The following is a 14,809-nucleotide window of genomic DNA, read 5'->3' on the forward strand; positions in this document are numbered from 1 at the left end:
TGAACACACTGAACCATGCTGGAATTCGTTGTGTTGCACTGAGGGCCGATAGCTATCTGATTTTGCTCTGTTCTTTGTAACTGGATTGAGTATAAAATAAAGTACTTTGTATGTTCCTTTGTATCCCATGTTCGGTGTATTTCCTTTTGGGGTACTCAGCCTCAATATTTTGATTTTGTTTTCACAGTTGGCGCCCAAATAGGGACCCTCAAGATTGATGCCGGATTGTTGAAGGTTGACACAGGCTATCGGACCGGGATCGGACGGTGTGACGAAAAGGGGCCCCACTGAATGAGACGCAACACCTCAGCAGCGCCGCACGACCCGATACCTGGACGATTAGCTTGTGGTCTGAGACGGCATCTGATGAGGGTCCACTTATCGAGGCGGGCAGATTTTCCCAAATCACCATACACGAGGTAAGATTAGTTAGGTAAGATTCTTTGAAATCCGATCGAACCTCCTTAGGTTTGTTCAGGTGAGTCGTGAATCGACTCTTAATTCAACCCTGATAATTTGAATTTGGCACATTGTATCTGCAGACACAATTAGTGACCAGGTAACACCAATAATTTGATATGCCTGGGAAATTGTCTACCTGCTTCAGGGCATTGTTCCACAGCGATAGACAATCTTTGGAATTTAGCCGTCCCGCACCACAGGAGGGGTCGCTGGCATGTACTATGTACTGTAAGCATGGCATTGGAAGCATAGTATTTAATGACATTTGGCACAGAAAAACCAGACATGGCTCCGAACTTCAGTGGCCAATCAATGGTAGTTTTGAAATCCCTCGTATTGAGTATTTAGAGTCAATTCTATTAAAGAAAAAGGCTAGACCTGCAGCATTTGATGTTTTGTAGAATTGGAAAAAAGAAGCGTTGCAGCAACTTAAAAGTAGAGAAAAACATGCGCACCGTCATAAGACGAATGCCGAAAAAGCATTATTGTATGACCAAGATAAACATTCTGAATCGACTAGGAATATGGATAGAGCTTTCTCACTTGGAATTCAGAAAATCTATGCTTCCAAAGACTTCCATGCTTCTGATGAATTCTAAGACAAATTGTTAAATGGACGAAGGCCTGGTGCCTCTGTGCCGCCTCCGTATGTTCCTCTTCCTGCTGCTTTGCCTCTTCCTCCTGCTATTCCTGCTCTACCTGCTGTTGTTCCCGTTGTTCCTGCTCCTCCTAATGTTCCCCTTCCTCCAGCTCCTCCACCTCTTCTTATCGCACCAGTTACATTACCTCCACTGAATTTGCCTGTTCCCTCTCTTCCAAGTGGTCCTGAGCCGCTTGTAGTCGATCAAGGTGCAGGGTCGAAGGTTGTCACTCGCAATACTGTACCACCGTGATTTGATTGCATGGGCTAAGCATTGTATGGAGAGGGATGATCAAGCTAAAGTTTTTGCCACACTTTGTAATATGGATAATTTTCCTGAGAAAAATGTTTTTATTGAAGGTTTAGGGATTCATTTATGTGTAATGTGGGGAAAATCAAATAATACAGATCTCCCGCAAGGATTAAGGGATCTAAATACTTTAACGTTTTCTAGAGACACTGTGGAGAAAGTAAACAAGCATGTCGAGAGGTTATTTGGGTATAGAAAGGAGTTAGAAAAGTTGCAGAATGAGGATGAAGAGGGGGAAGTATGTATGTACAGAAACGGTTCCTTCCTTGTCGTAAATCGATATCTGAGGAAGCACGAATTTGTACGAAGGACGCGCTAAGATGGATTTCAGATATGTCGATAACTCCAGTTGAAGTATATGACACATATAGTCAGTATACGACAGAAATGCAGAGGAAAGTGATACAGGTAATGAGAGAGTACCTACTGGATGATTGTGTAAAAAGAAAGATTAGTTGTCCGACAGAGTTATTGAGTATTTATAAGAGAGCTTTTTCACTTGACACTCCTTCGACTGCTTTAGCGCTCGACTTAGCTCTGTTGCTTAGTAAGCGTTCGGAGTCACCTACTTCTCAGTTGTCTTAGAGAGAGGTTCCTCCGACATTTGTCCCAAAGGTTGAGATTGCGGCTGATCCTGCAACAAATGTAGTTGCTGTGAACATTCCTGCACATTATGTATCGCAGTTTGTTCACGTCCCGTTCTCAAGAAAGGAAGTGAATAGTATTAGGCAATCTATTCCTGATATTAGGAAAAATCCAACAGGATTCTATAAAGAAATAGAGTCCGTCTTGCAATCCTCAGTGTTCACCTTAGGCAATATTGATTTGTTATTCCCTGTACTCCTGCCCGTAGATTTGTGGAAACAAGTTAGAACTATAGACGACGTGCCAGGGTTGGGAGATACATGGGTGAATATAACTAGACTCGATGGAGAAAGGCCAGCCGGTGAAGGACCGCCTCAGGTGATACTAACTTTGCCTGATAGAATCATTGCAAAATTGAAAACTATAATTCCAGAGAAAAGAATTATTTGGGACAAACTTACGGCCTGTGTCCAAGGGAAGTCTGAGGGTGCTACTGAGTTCTTTAATCGGTTCGAACAGGTATTCTCGGATTTCAGCGGACAAGACCTAGGCAGAGAGTCTGGGAAAAGTTTATTTGTGGATAAATTTGTGCGTGGATTGCTGCCTGACATCCAGTCACAAATTATGTCTTCTGAGAGCGCTTGACAGGCGAAGTCCCAATCAGAAGTACTGCATATGGCTCAGTACTATGAGAACCGTGCCAATAATGAAAAAGATAGAGTTGAAAAACGAAAAGGTGATTTAAAGACTAAAGTGCTATTACATCAAATTGTTAGAGGCCCCAGAGGGGGTAGTTCTCAGATTAGAGGTCAGTATGTCCCGCAAGGGAATGTGCCCTTGGGTCCTGTGAACATTAACCAGTGCGCCTATTGTCGTCAAGAGGGTCATTGGCGTGCACAATGCCCCGTCCTTCGACAAAGGTCGAACAACGCGTTTGGGAATATGGGTAGACTATCCAGAGGTCGCCCGGGTGTAGGGGGCCCTGGTAGAGGTCAGTTTACACAGGATCCTCAGCAACCATGTTCACAGGATAATCAGACTTCGAGTGTGGACACCAGGAACATATTTGATCATCCTTCTGCTGCATAATTATCTGAAGAGCTTCCTTTTGATGACATTCTGTTTCGTTAGGATTGCCCGATGCAGGGTTTGGAACCTAAACCTATTCCCGTCAATCAGAAAGGTCCCTACGTTGAAATGGTGGTGGGAAATAGGAAACAACCATTTTTGATAGACACTGGAGCACAGAAGTCTTCCATTGATCATTTGCGGGTTCCAAACATTCCACTGTCAGGGCAAACCAATGTTTCTGTAGGGTTTTCTGGCACACCAGTTGTTTGTCTGGTTTCTTCGCCGGTACCCATATCTTTGGGTCCCTTTACGGACCACTGTCCATTACTGTTGACTTCGAATTGTGGGGAGAACTTGCTGGGGTTGAACCTGTTAAAAGAATTGAATGCAGTGATTTATTGTTCTTCTGATGGAGTGACGATTTCACCACAGCAATTTTCTGTCTCGCAATTCTTGACTAGACCTTTGCCGCCAGAATTCATTGATGTACCAGAGAGCTTATGGGCTATTGATGACAATGATGCCAGTGTTTTACAGATTGAACCTGTGAAGATAGTTTTGAAACATGGAATTGAGCTGCCACTCATTCCCCAGTATAAGATTTCAGTTGAGGGCGAGCGAGCTTTGAAATGCATTGTTTCTGATTTTGTGCATCGCGGGGTGATTGAAGAAATTTCAGGAAGTTTGTTTAATAGTCCGATTTTACCCGTGTACAAGAAAGGCGATAATGCAATTCCATTCCATTTCATAATTGATTTTCGTGCCATTAATAAAGTCGTTGCTCCACAATTTCCAATTGTGCCTGATGTGACGACAATCTTAACCATGATTCCATCTACAGCTACTTACTTTAGTGTTGTGGATCTAAAGAATTTTTTTTTTTTTTTAGTATTCCTATACACAAGGATAGTAGATACTTGTTCGCGTTCACCTTAGGGGGACGCTCGTTCACATTTACTCGTGCACCTCAAGGGTACACAGAGAGTCCTAGCATCTATAGTAGGGCTTTGAAAGAACAACTTGATACCCTTGAATTGCCCTCTACTTGTACATTGCTTCAGTACGTTGATGACTTGCTTTTAGTAGCTGACTCTGAGAGCGCCTGTAAGGAGGGCACTGTGTTATTGCTTATCCATCTAGCTAAGCATGGTCACAAAGCTTTGCTTAAAAAGTTTCAATATTGTTGCCAGGAGGTCGCCTATTTAGGCTATCTCCTGTCAAAGTAGGGAAGAAGATTGACACCTGAAAGAATAAAACACATTTCTGGCATGTCTGTCCCAAATACACAGAAGGAAGTTAGAGCCATGATAGGTATGGCTTCTTACTGTAGGTTGTGGATCCCAAATTTTTCACTAGTGGTCAAACTGATGTTGGCTTCGGCAAAGAAGGGCATTTCTTTGCCATTGCCGTAGAACGCGGAACACCAGCAATTGTTTGACTTGCTTAAGACTGCATTATGCTCTGCACCAGTTTTGGGCGTACCAAACTATGAAAAGGCCTTTGTGTTGTTTGTGCATGAATGTGATGGATGTGCATTGGCTGCATTAATGCAGGAACATGGAGGGAAGAATAGGCCGTGCGGTTACTTTTCTTCCACCCTTGATCCTGTAGCATGCGCTTTGCCAGGATGTTTGCGAGCTGTCGCTGCTGCTGCATCTGTAAAACAGAGTGAGGGAATGGTCCTAGGACATGATCTAACCCTGATGGTGCCTCACTCTGTAGATGTTCTACTGAACCGAACCCAAACGCAACACCTCACTTCTGCATGGTTGACGAGATATGAATTGATCTTGTTTGCTCCTCACATTCAAATTACTGAGCTGTTGTGTTCTTAATCCGGCTGAACACCTACCTTTCCCGCAAGGCACTACTTGCGGCGATGAAGAGTCACACGACTGTCTGTATACTACGGAACCAGAGACAAAAAGCAGAATTGATTTGAAAGACACTCCTTTGGATAATCCGCAAGGAGAGCTGTTCTGTGATGGCTCCTGCTTCAAATTTCCGGATGGTACATCCACAGCTGCTTATGCAATCACCAAATTAAGCACGGTCGTGGAAACCAAGAGAATCACACATAACTTTGCGCAGGCCGCAGAGATTATAGCATTGACCCGAGCTTGTGAACTTTCCGAAGGGCTTGCAGTAAACATATATACTGATAGTCAGTATGCCTTTGGCTGGTTCAGAACTTTGGGAGACTTTGGTCAGAGAGAGGGTTCTTAACTTCACATGGCACTAAAATCCAACATGGCTCCCTAATAGTATGACTACTCTCAGCGCTTGCGCTCCATACTCAGTAAGCAGTTATGAAATGTGCAGCACATCGAAAGATTACAGATGACATAGGGAAAGGGAATGCTTTCACTGATCAGATAGCTAGACAAACTGCTACCGATCCCCTTACGGAGATGTATGTTTCAAGGGAGACTGTAAATGCTTATGCAATGGATGAGGGTGTTGGGTCTGTACAGGATATCCAAGCTGATGCCACGTTAGAAGAATCCAAGAGTTGGGCTGAAGGCTTGGGGAAACTTGATGAAGAAGGGTGTTGGGTGTACATAGCTGAAGGGAAATGGCTACTCCCTGACGCGTATATAATGATGATGGTCATCATGGCCCATGGTCCTACGCATGTATGTGCCCAGAAAATGACAAAAATGTTAGGGAAAGTTTGGGCAAATGACAAAATTTCGAGAATTGCCCAGCGCTACATCCAGGATTGCATGATTTGCCTACAATACAATGTGGGAAAGGGGACAGAAACTCCAAGGGGAAGTTTTGGGCCACCCTCTGTCCCCTTTGAAGTTATCCACTTTGATTTTATTGTAATGGAGCGGTGCAACAATATGAAATATGTGCTGGTGGTCATCTGTGCTTTTAGTAAATGGGTTGAGGCTTTCCCCGTCAAAGATGCTACAGCCATGACTAATGCGAAATCTATGTTAAAGGAGTACTTTCCACGGTTCGGGCTACCAAGAGTTATCTGGACGGACAATGGTCCACAGTTTGTCGCTGCTGTAATTCTGTAGATATGTGCAGCATTACAGATCGACAAACGGTTCCATTCGGCCAGACATGCTCAGAGCGCCGGACTAGTAGAAAGACACAACGGTATCATCAAGAACAAGCTCGCTAAGACATGTGCCTGCACTAAGCTAAAATGGCCGGACGCCTTACCGATCGTGTCATTATCCATGCGTACAACCCCTCAAACTAAGACTGGGCTCTCTACATTTGAGGTGGTAATGGGGAGACCTGCCAATATCTGGAACCTTCCTAAATGTAACTCGTTAAGAAATGTGAAAATGTATTAGTTTCAGATTATTGCAGCCAGTTGACCAAAAACATGTATTTGATTTATCACCAGGTATGAGAGGCCTTACCTGTGCGATACGAGGGCCCGGGCCACAGTATACGGCCTAGAAGTTGGATGCTCTTCAAGGCATTTGAGCGCTCTTCCTGCCTTGCACCTCGCTTGTGTGGCCTGTTCCAGGTCCTGTTGGTCACCCAAACAGCGGTGCGGGTCTCTGGAAGAAAGAACTGGATCCACGCGTCGCATGTCAAGAAACTTCCTCACCCAGTGCCACACGTTACAGAAGAAACAGAAACAGAACCCCTCGCTAATGCTGCAACCAACGATCCCAAAGCAGTAAATAGCAACGAGAGTGTCGGAGAATCTTTCTGAGCCTGTTAGGCTTGGGGAAACAGCCATTTTGTCTCCACACTCTCTAAATGTTTTGCATCCGGAGACTGCTGTTCCAAATTCGGCATCTTCACTTGTCTCTGATACGTTGCTTCCAACTGGAAGTGACGACACATTGTTTCCGGATCAATCAGTACCGAGAAAAGCAAGGTACAATCTGCGTCCAAGAAAATAGACTTACGGCACGGTTCGGCTGTGCATTCGAAGAAGAAAAGGATCATCGACGGATTGTTTTTGCCCAAATTTGAGAAAGGGGATTCTGTTGGCAAGGGTTGTGGAAGGACTAAGAAGTCGCGCAGCCGGGAGGTCGCCAGCAATGAACATTGGGGTTTCCATTTGAAGACTACAATTCCTGCCACTGCTACCGCTCGTATGGGACTTGTAAATGATGGGGTGACCAACCGGAACAATGGGCGATATGCCTGGGCCCCCGAAAATGTATTGCTGTGTTTTTATAATGATATTTGGGTTTTTAATAGTAACTGTTTTAGGATTGTGGTACCTTGAGGAAATGCATCCTTTAGAATCCTTGTTGCCACTGAAAGTGTACCTGCTGTCCCTACTCCCTTTGTACATTTGCATACTTTGTTCCCTAGGGACACTCAGCATAGACAAAGGTACCACAATAATACTCTGCTACTTATCATGAATGCTATGCATGCCATTTTTAATAAGTCTAACTGTTGGGTCTGCTCACATTTACCGCAACACAGGGATAAGGGGCTAGGTTGGTATATTCATCCTTTACCTTTGCCAACTGCTTGTTATGATTCTCTTAGAGCACTGTTCTTTGACCATTGGAATGATAGCATCTCAGGGAACTTTGACAGCACCAATTTGAATAGTTTTGAGAAACGTGTTTTGACTCCCTTGGGATGCTCGCTTTTCGCAAACAGGAGTAAACCTAACGTTGCTTCTATTAGGCCTTCTGATAGACTGTCTCGTCCTTTTCAATCTTTGATTTCCTTTAAGATGGCTCCAATAGGCAATAAGGATGCCATGCCTCCTTCTTACACTGTTAATCATAGCCCTGATTCAGTTTCTTTTTGCACACAGAGGAATGGAACTCAGTCAATGGGAAATTTTCTAGGTTTGCCAACGTTGCAAATTTGACTGGTGAAAACAGACCATTGTATGTAGGCGAACCTGTCTACTTCGTCTGCGGTAATGTAGCATTCCCATGGTTGCCCAGGGATTGGCAGGGAACCTGTTATTTAGGGATCCTGTTACCTCGGGTGTTTATAGCTAGTACAAAAGAAGTTTCAAAGGCTCGTCCACGGCGGGACGAGAATGGTGACACTCCAGCACAAATCTTGGGAGATATAGCAAAATCAGTTGTGCCATTTTGGGGGCAGATAGCGAATTCCGAAGATATCAGAAGACTAGCGAGAGTACTGGAGAAAACCATCAACCGGACCATGGACATACTCTATAATATGACATTAGAACAGAAGGCGATAAGACTAGTAGCACTTCAAAACCAGATGGCATTAGATGTCCTTCTGGCTGAATGTGATGGAGTGTGTAAATTAGTGGGGTCCGCTTGCTGTGTTTTCGCGCCAGATTCCTCCCCAACCATCTTCAAGTCAATACAGAATCTGCACGTCCTTAGTTCAGAAGTGCATGTTCCCGAGGGAAACTGGGATCTTAGCGCTTGGTTCTGGGACTTCTTGCGATCTTGGGGTTGGAAGGTACTTTTGGTCTTGCTGATTATTTTGGGAATTCTGTTGTTTCTTTGCTGCTGTATTCAGTGTCTACCTAGTATATGTTTGATGCTAGGGGGATGTTGCGCACAAGCGATAGGTACAATAGGACATAACGTGTATGCCCCAGATAAAACTTCGAAAGAATATGTGTTGAAAGACATTCTAGCGAATGACTTAATGGCAATAGATATATCTGACAGTGATTCAGGGTGCCTGGACAATGATGCATCAAGCTATTTGCAAGGAGATCAGAAGTAGTTTAGCACTTGGCATAGGCCAAAAGGAGGGTTTGTCAAATGAGAAAGTATATCGTGCCTCCTATTACAATGAATATATGTATATTGGCCTACGCCAAGCTGCTAACAAGTCGCTTGCCAAGAAATATGTGTTGCAAGGTCCTGACCTTAAAATCAATGTAAGCCGCCATTTTAGTCAATCCGCCATTTTAGGTTCGCTTTTGTAAAGTCACCCTGTGAGTTAAAATGGTGGACGATGTCATTCCAAAATACAACATGGCTGTCTTGACCTCTGTATGTAGCTAATATGTAACTTGCCTGCAGGCCACTTGTTGAGGTTGTGAACTGAGACCTTGTCCTTCTTTGACCTGTGTATAAAGGATTACTTGTGCAATGAAACTAATCCGCGAGCATATGTTGAGAACAATGTATTCAAATACTGAACATAGAACACTTGTTTAAACTACATTGTATTAATGTTTGAGAAGACCTGCATGGGAAATCCCAGAATACACAGTTGCCGTATAGGCTTATTGATATATGAATTAAGAGCAAACCAGTTACATGTGGATGTGCGAAACTCGGCAAGAACCCTAGATCGGTGATGTATTAGCGGAATATTAACCCGAAGAAGGGCTGGACATCGTGCTTACGAAGATTATAAAAGACCAATGCATTCTAATGTACAGCGTCTCTCACTGAACACACTGAACCACGCTGGAGTTCGTTGTGTTGCACCGAAGGCCGATAGCTATCTGATTTTGCTCTGTTCTTCGTAAATGGATTGAGTATAAAATAAAGTACTTTGTATGTTCCTTTGTAACCCGTGTTGCATGTATTTCCTTTTGGGGTACTCAGCCTCGATATTTTGATTTTGTTTTCACAAGAGGAGCAGGGTGGAAGGCAGCAGAATATGGCAAATCCACCAGGCGGGAGATCAGAGGAGCAGGGTGGCAGGCAGCGGAGCGCGGCAGAGCCGCCAGTTGGGAGCCCAGATAAGCAGGGCAGAAGGCAGCGAAGTGTGGCAAGGCTGCCAGGCAGGGAAGCCCAGAGGGGAAGAGCAGAAGGCAGTGGAGTGTGGCAGAGCCACCAGTTGGGAACCCAAATGATCAGGTCAGAAGGCTGCGAAGTGTGGCAAGGCTGCCAGGCAGGGAAGCCCAGAGGGGAAGAGCAGAAGGCAGTGGAGTGCGGCAGAGCCGCCAGTTGGGAGCCCATATGAGCAGAGCAGAAGACAGCAGAGTCTGGCAAGGCTGTCTGGCAGGGAAGCCCAGAGGAGCAGGGCAGAAGGCTGCAGCAGACTGAAGAGGGAGCTGCAAGCAACAACAGCAACAGGAAGCAAAAGCCAACAAAGGATTCCCAGGAAAGATCAAAGAACACTGGTAACAGGAGCACAAGCACGAGCTCCCAGTGGAAGCAGTTGACTGACAACTGCTTCTGTACAAAGTGAGTTTATAAAGGCCCTCCCAGCCAGCAGGCCAGCAGGGTGGAGCTGATTGCAGACTCTGGCAGCTGTGATCGATTAAGCCCAGCCCTGGCTTCAGTAGCCTGCAGCTTCTGTTCAAAGAGAGCTCATAAAGGCCCTCCCAGCCAGCAGGCAAGCAGGGTGGAGCTGATTGCAGACTCTGTAGCTGTGTTCAATTAAGCCCAGCCCTGGCTCCAGTAGCCTGCAGCAGTAGCAGCAGTGGTTTCTAATCCAGTGCTCTCCAGCTCTCTGCAGCCTAGCCTGCAGTAGCTTGGAACAGGTGAATGCAATCAAGCCCTCTGCAGCTCTTAGTAGCTTGCTGCAAACAAATGTATTTAATATGCCTCCTCCAGCCCTCTGCCTTTTAAACAGCATACATTTCCCAGAATGCATCTGCTGGTTTAACCCAAAAGCCAGAATGGAAAATGAAATTAGATTAGTCCAAAACTGCAGCGGCAAAACAAGGAAAGAAAGGCAAATGCGCATGAAGCAGTGCTGGGTGGCAGGCGAGTAGGATCGACACACGCTTGCCAATGTTCTGAAACAATGTCAGGTAAGGTCAGCTGATTTTGAAGCTCCACGTTTATTTCCCTGCCTCCGTTTTTCTCCACTCTCCACCGAAACACTGTAACACTCAGCCACACACTCTGCCACCGCTTCGTTCCAAGAGCGGTAAATGTAGCACAGCAGCCAACGCTCCTTGTTCTGAGATGGACATGGAAAAAAGACTTGTAGCAGGACCATAGCAGACTGTAACACTCAGCCACACACTCTGCCACCACTACACTACAGGTGGGATAAATGTAGCAAAGCAGCCAACGCTCCTCGTTCTGAGATGGATACAGAAAAAAGACTTGTAGCAGGACCGCAGCAGGAATGTAACACTCAGCTACACACTCCAAGCAGTTACTATTTTAACAAAAATTAGATCATCACACTGTTCAGCGGGGTAGGCAAACTAGAGATTAGCAGATACACTACATCAGTGTAAACAAGGTGATAGATGGTGATATCATTTTTGTCCTAATGTGGCCTCTGTTACTATCTCCCCAACTTCTTATTCAGAATTAATTGGTGCATGCTGTAGCTTCACGTAACTTCTATCTTCATGTTCACGCATTCAAACCCTCTATTCTAAAAGAGTGCTGTGCATCACATTAACACATGCAGTGTGGCAATTATTTTCCACACAAAGACTATTCATTTATACGTTGCTGTTAATGTAAATCCAGGGCAACTTTTGGCACAAATCTTTCTTTCTAAATGGAGGATTTCGAATTATTACACTTTTTCTTTGTATCAGAGGAACCAAAACATGTTTTTTGTACAATACCCCAACTCCCCCAGCGCAGCAGAGCTCAATATTGTAGTGCAACACCTTAGAAAGAAAAGGAAGTCAAAGTCAAAATGTTGTGCATTCCCTACTCTATGTAGTGAGTGCAGGAAACCCAGTCGGTGACATCTTGTCCAGTGTGGAGGCTGCCATGTTGGGAGAGGGCACATGCAATGACTATCATATTGCTGCTGGTCCATGTGTCTGAAGCAAAAAGTATGTGCAACTCGCCTTTTATTGCAATGACACAAACAGTGAAAGATTATTCTTCACATATGTAAGCTCTACGACGTAGTGGACTGCAGCTGAATGACAAATGATAGGTGTGTGTGTGTGTGTGCAGTGCTGGAAATAGAAACACTGTACTCGGGGAACCCTCTCATCCTTGGAGGGTGGGACTGTGCGGAGGAGGGGGCAGCCTGAGGGGCGGGGCCCTAGGTCATGCACTACAGTATCTCTTCATAGAACCCAACTACTGAAAATGGCTGCTTGTTGAACGTAATTGTAGCCATTTTATTGTACTCTTTTCTTGTATCCTCTTTTTGTACAGCGATCTGTTGCTTTACAACTAGGTTTGTGCTTTATGCAGCCAGCACAGACATAAAACCATCACGTCTGGAGGAATGAAAGGCACTGCGTGATGTTTTATGGAATTCCCATGTTCTATATCAGTCTGCATGTTCTCAAATCTCAGGATCTCTTAGAAGGAGTGGCCGCTTACCATGGTTTCTTCTCTTCTCTGAAAAAAGATACTACAAGACCAAAGCGTGAATATGAAGTGGATGGAAGAGATTATCATTTTGTGGCCTCACGAGAACAAATGGAGAAAGACATTCAGGAGCACAAATTTATAGAGGCGGGACAGTACAACGACAACCTCTATGGCACCAGCGTCCAGTCTGTCAGATTTGTAGCTGAAAGAGTGAGTAACTTCTTTTCATCACACATTTCTGATTCACTGCAATCACGATGTTGTAGAGTTGTAGTAAATGTCAAGACTACCACGATGCATCATTTCAAGATGGTTGTCTTCTATGCTAGCTCCCATCTTAAATCATTGATTAGGCTCCCTGCCTCTGCGGCAGCTGAGCTGATTAAGCTAAGAAGCCATTGTTCACACGTGTTTGCAGCCTGTAGTCATTGGTTGAAATTCCTTCCAGCTCAGACATGCTTCCTTCTGATGTCAATCAATCAAGCACTTTTGAATTGAGAAACGTTAACGCTTAACATTGTCCTTATTTTTTGTGATTTGTACCGCGCTTCATGCAGGACTCTTCCACCTTCTAAGGGCTCAGCTAAGGATCGAACCCATGTTGCACAGGGTTCCCAAGGCAAGCTCGCTGCCCCATAGCTGATAAATAAGCTGTTGAACTGATGTGCGAGAATATGTAGTTTGTGGAGTGTGCTATATGAAGACTAAGATCATTCTTAAAGTGTCCCACCTTGCATATCTTCCCCCTTGCGCCCTTTCCCCTTACTTTGGAGGTATCTACAAATCTCTTTCTAGAAATAAGGAGTGGTCATCTCCCCACTGCCACCCAACACCCAGCCTTGACCTTCTTATCTGGCCTTGCTCTCAGCCTCAGTTCATATCCTGCATCTTCTCTGTGAATCCCTGAGTAGGCTGTACCTGAGTGTGTCCTCTTCTTGTGTTTCTTTGTTATCTGGTGGACCGTCAAAACACACGACCCAAGAAGTACGGTTTAAACTCAAACGGTTGTCCTCTCTGAGAAAGGTCTCAGCTAGCAGTGTCAGCATGGGTCAAATGATAAAGTGTCAGAGTCCCCAGAATGGTGGGTCTTCATTTGCTAGGTAAATTGAAGTGATGTGTCTCTTCTCCGAAAGTGCTTTTTGAGGACTCTTGACAAAAAGAGAAATCGTTCTGGGGAAATGTCTCTGGGACCTAGGTGTACGCACTCTCCAAATAAACAAAGGGTTTCCCTCCGGAATTGATCCAAGTTAAATGGTCTCAGGTTTGGTCAAGCTATAATGTCTCAGGGATCTTCCTTTTATGGGGATATTGATCTCCCTCAGGTTCTCTAATCCCAAAAAAGTTCAAAGGTATGGTACTATGCGTGAAGTTCGCCCATTTGCGGCAGCTACAAAATAAGGCTGCTTTGTTTTACACCGGAGTGGCTTCAAACAGGCCACCAATACACATCTTTTCTTTTCATTGGGAGGTTTCATCCCTGACCCCAGTCCCACCTCCAACCCCACCCCACAAAGCACCTCCACCACCCTCTCCCTGTCTATGCTCCCTTTGGCGCTCCATCTTTCCGGCCCCTCTGCCCCTTCTAACCTCCCAGGTCCATCATAGCTGCCTCCATATCGGGTCCCAGTACCGGGTTCCTTCAATGAGGAATAACCGGGTCATTCCGACATTGGAGGACCCGGTAGTTCCTCTGTGAAGGAACCCATTCCCATTTCAATCCCATAGTGAATGGGGAAGGAGCCAATAACGTTTTGCCAGGCGTCCTTACCGGGTCCTGCAAAGGGAACCTCGTAATCAGGCGTCCCATAATGAAGGGTGCCGGTCCCGTACCGGCACCCTTCATTACGGGAGCGCCTAGGTTATAATGAGGCCCTAAGTGTTTGTTTCTAAGGAGGGAGCAGCAACACTGTACAAGTTAGAGATCCTGCCACTAATACAGAAATATACTTTTAAATTACAGACGCTTTCCAACTGCATCCCCCAGCCTCATTGTATTGAGGTATCTGGGATATAGCACAACAAACCAGCAAAACATTATGGTGAGAAGTAAAAGAAATACACGGAAGTGAATTACCACTTTGATTTTGATACTGAAGGGCATGTGACCTAATTGAACAATGGACATGCAGGGTGTGAAGGTCAGGTCGTTTCAAAGATATTCCTTTGTCGACTAAACTGTGGCTTCTTATCGCTGAATTGGTTTTAATATGGCCGACCGTTACACGTGCAGAACTTTCAAGCGCTTGTTTCCTCCCGTTGTCAGGGAAACTGATCGAGTTGCTTCTGATGAGGAAGGAAACGTGCTTGGGCTGAAAACAGCATGCGTAATGAGGGCGATAGCTTTTCCTGACCAGCGCTCCTTCAATGAATTGATGCTAGTAAAACCGTCATTATCATCCCTCCTCCCCCGACAATCCTACCATGTGGTATTACGCCACCCTAGTAGTGACGTCATTTATTAGATGAAGGAGGATGATTGATAATTGCATTGTGCGCAAACCAGTCAACCCGGAAAACAGGGCATAAGGGAACAATAATCTAACAGAATGTAATCACTTGTGCACCGCTAACCCACATGGCACAAAG

The 14,809-nt window shown here is 45.0% G+C and overlaps 1 protein-coding gene across 8 annotated transcripts in view; it reads left to right on the forward strand.

Moving 5' to 3' along the window:
* Positions 1–14,809, forward strand: part of DLG2 (discs large MAGUK scaffold protein 2) — a 5,493,568-nt gene that overhangs the window by 5,362,865 nt on the left and 115,894 nt on the right. For all 8 annotated transcript variants that reach the window (XM_069639853.1, XM_069639851.1, XM_069639850.1 and 5 more), the window contains one exon: positions 12,261–12,433. In XM_069639853.1, the coding sequence (XP_069495954.1) occupies positions 12,261–12,433 (173 nt within the window). The remainder of the gene's footprint in view (positions 1–12,260; positions 12,434–14,809) is intronic.

This window comes from Ambystoma mexicanum, chromosome 7q (assembly GCF_040938575.1).
Source record: "Ambystoma mexicanum isolate Mex_15411 chromosome 7q, UKY_AmexF1_1, whole genome shotgun sequence".
NCBI classification, from domain to species: domain Eukaryota; kingdom Metazoa; phylum Chordata; class Amphibia; order Caudata; family Ambystomatidae; genus Ambystoma; species Ambystoma mexicanum.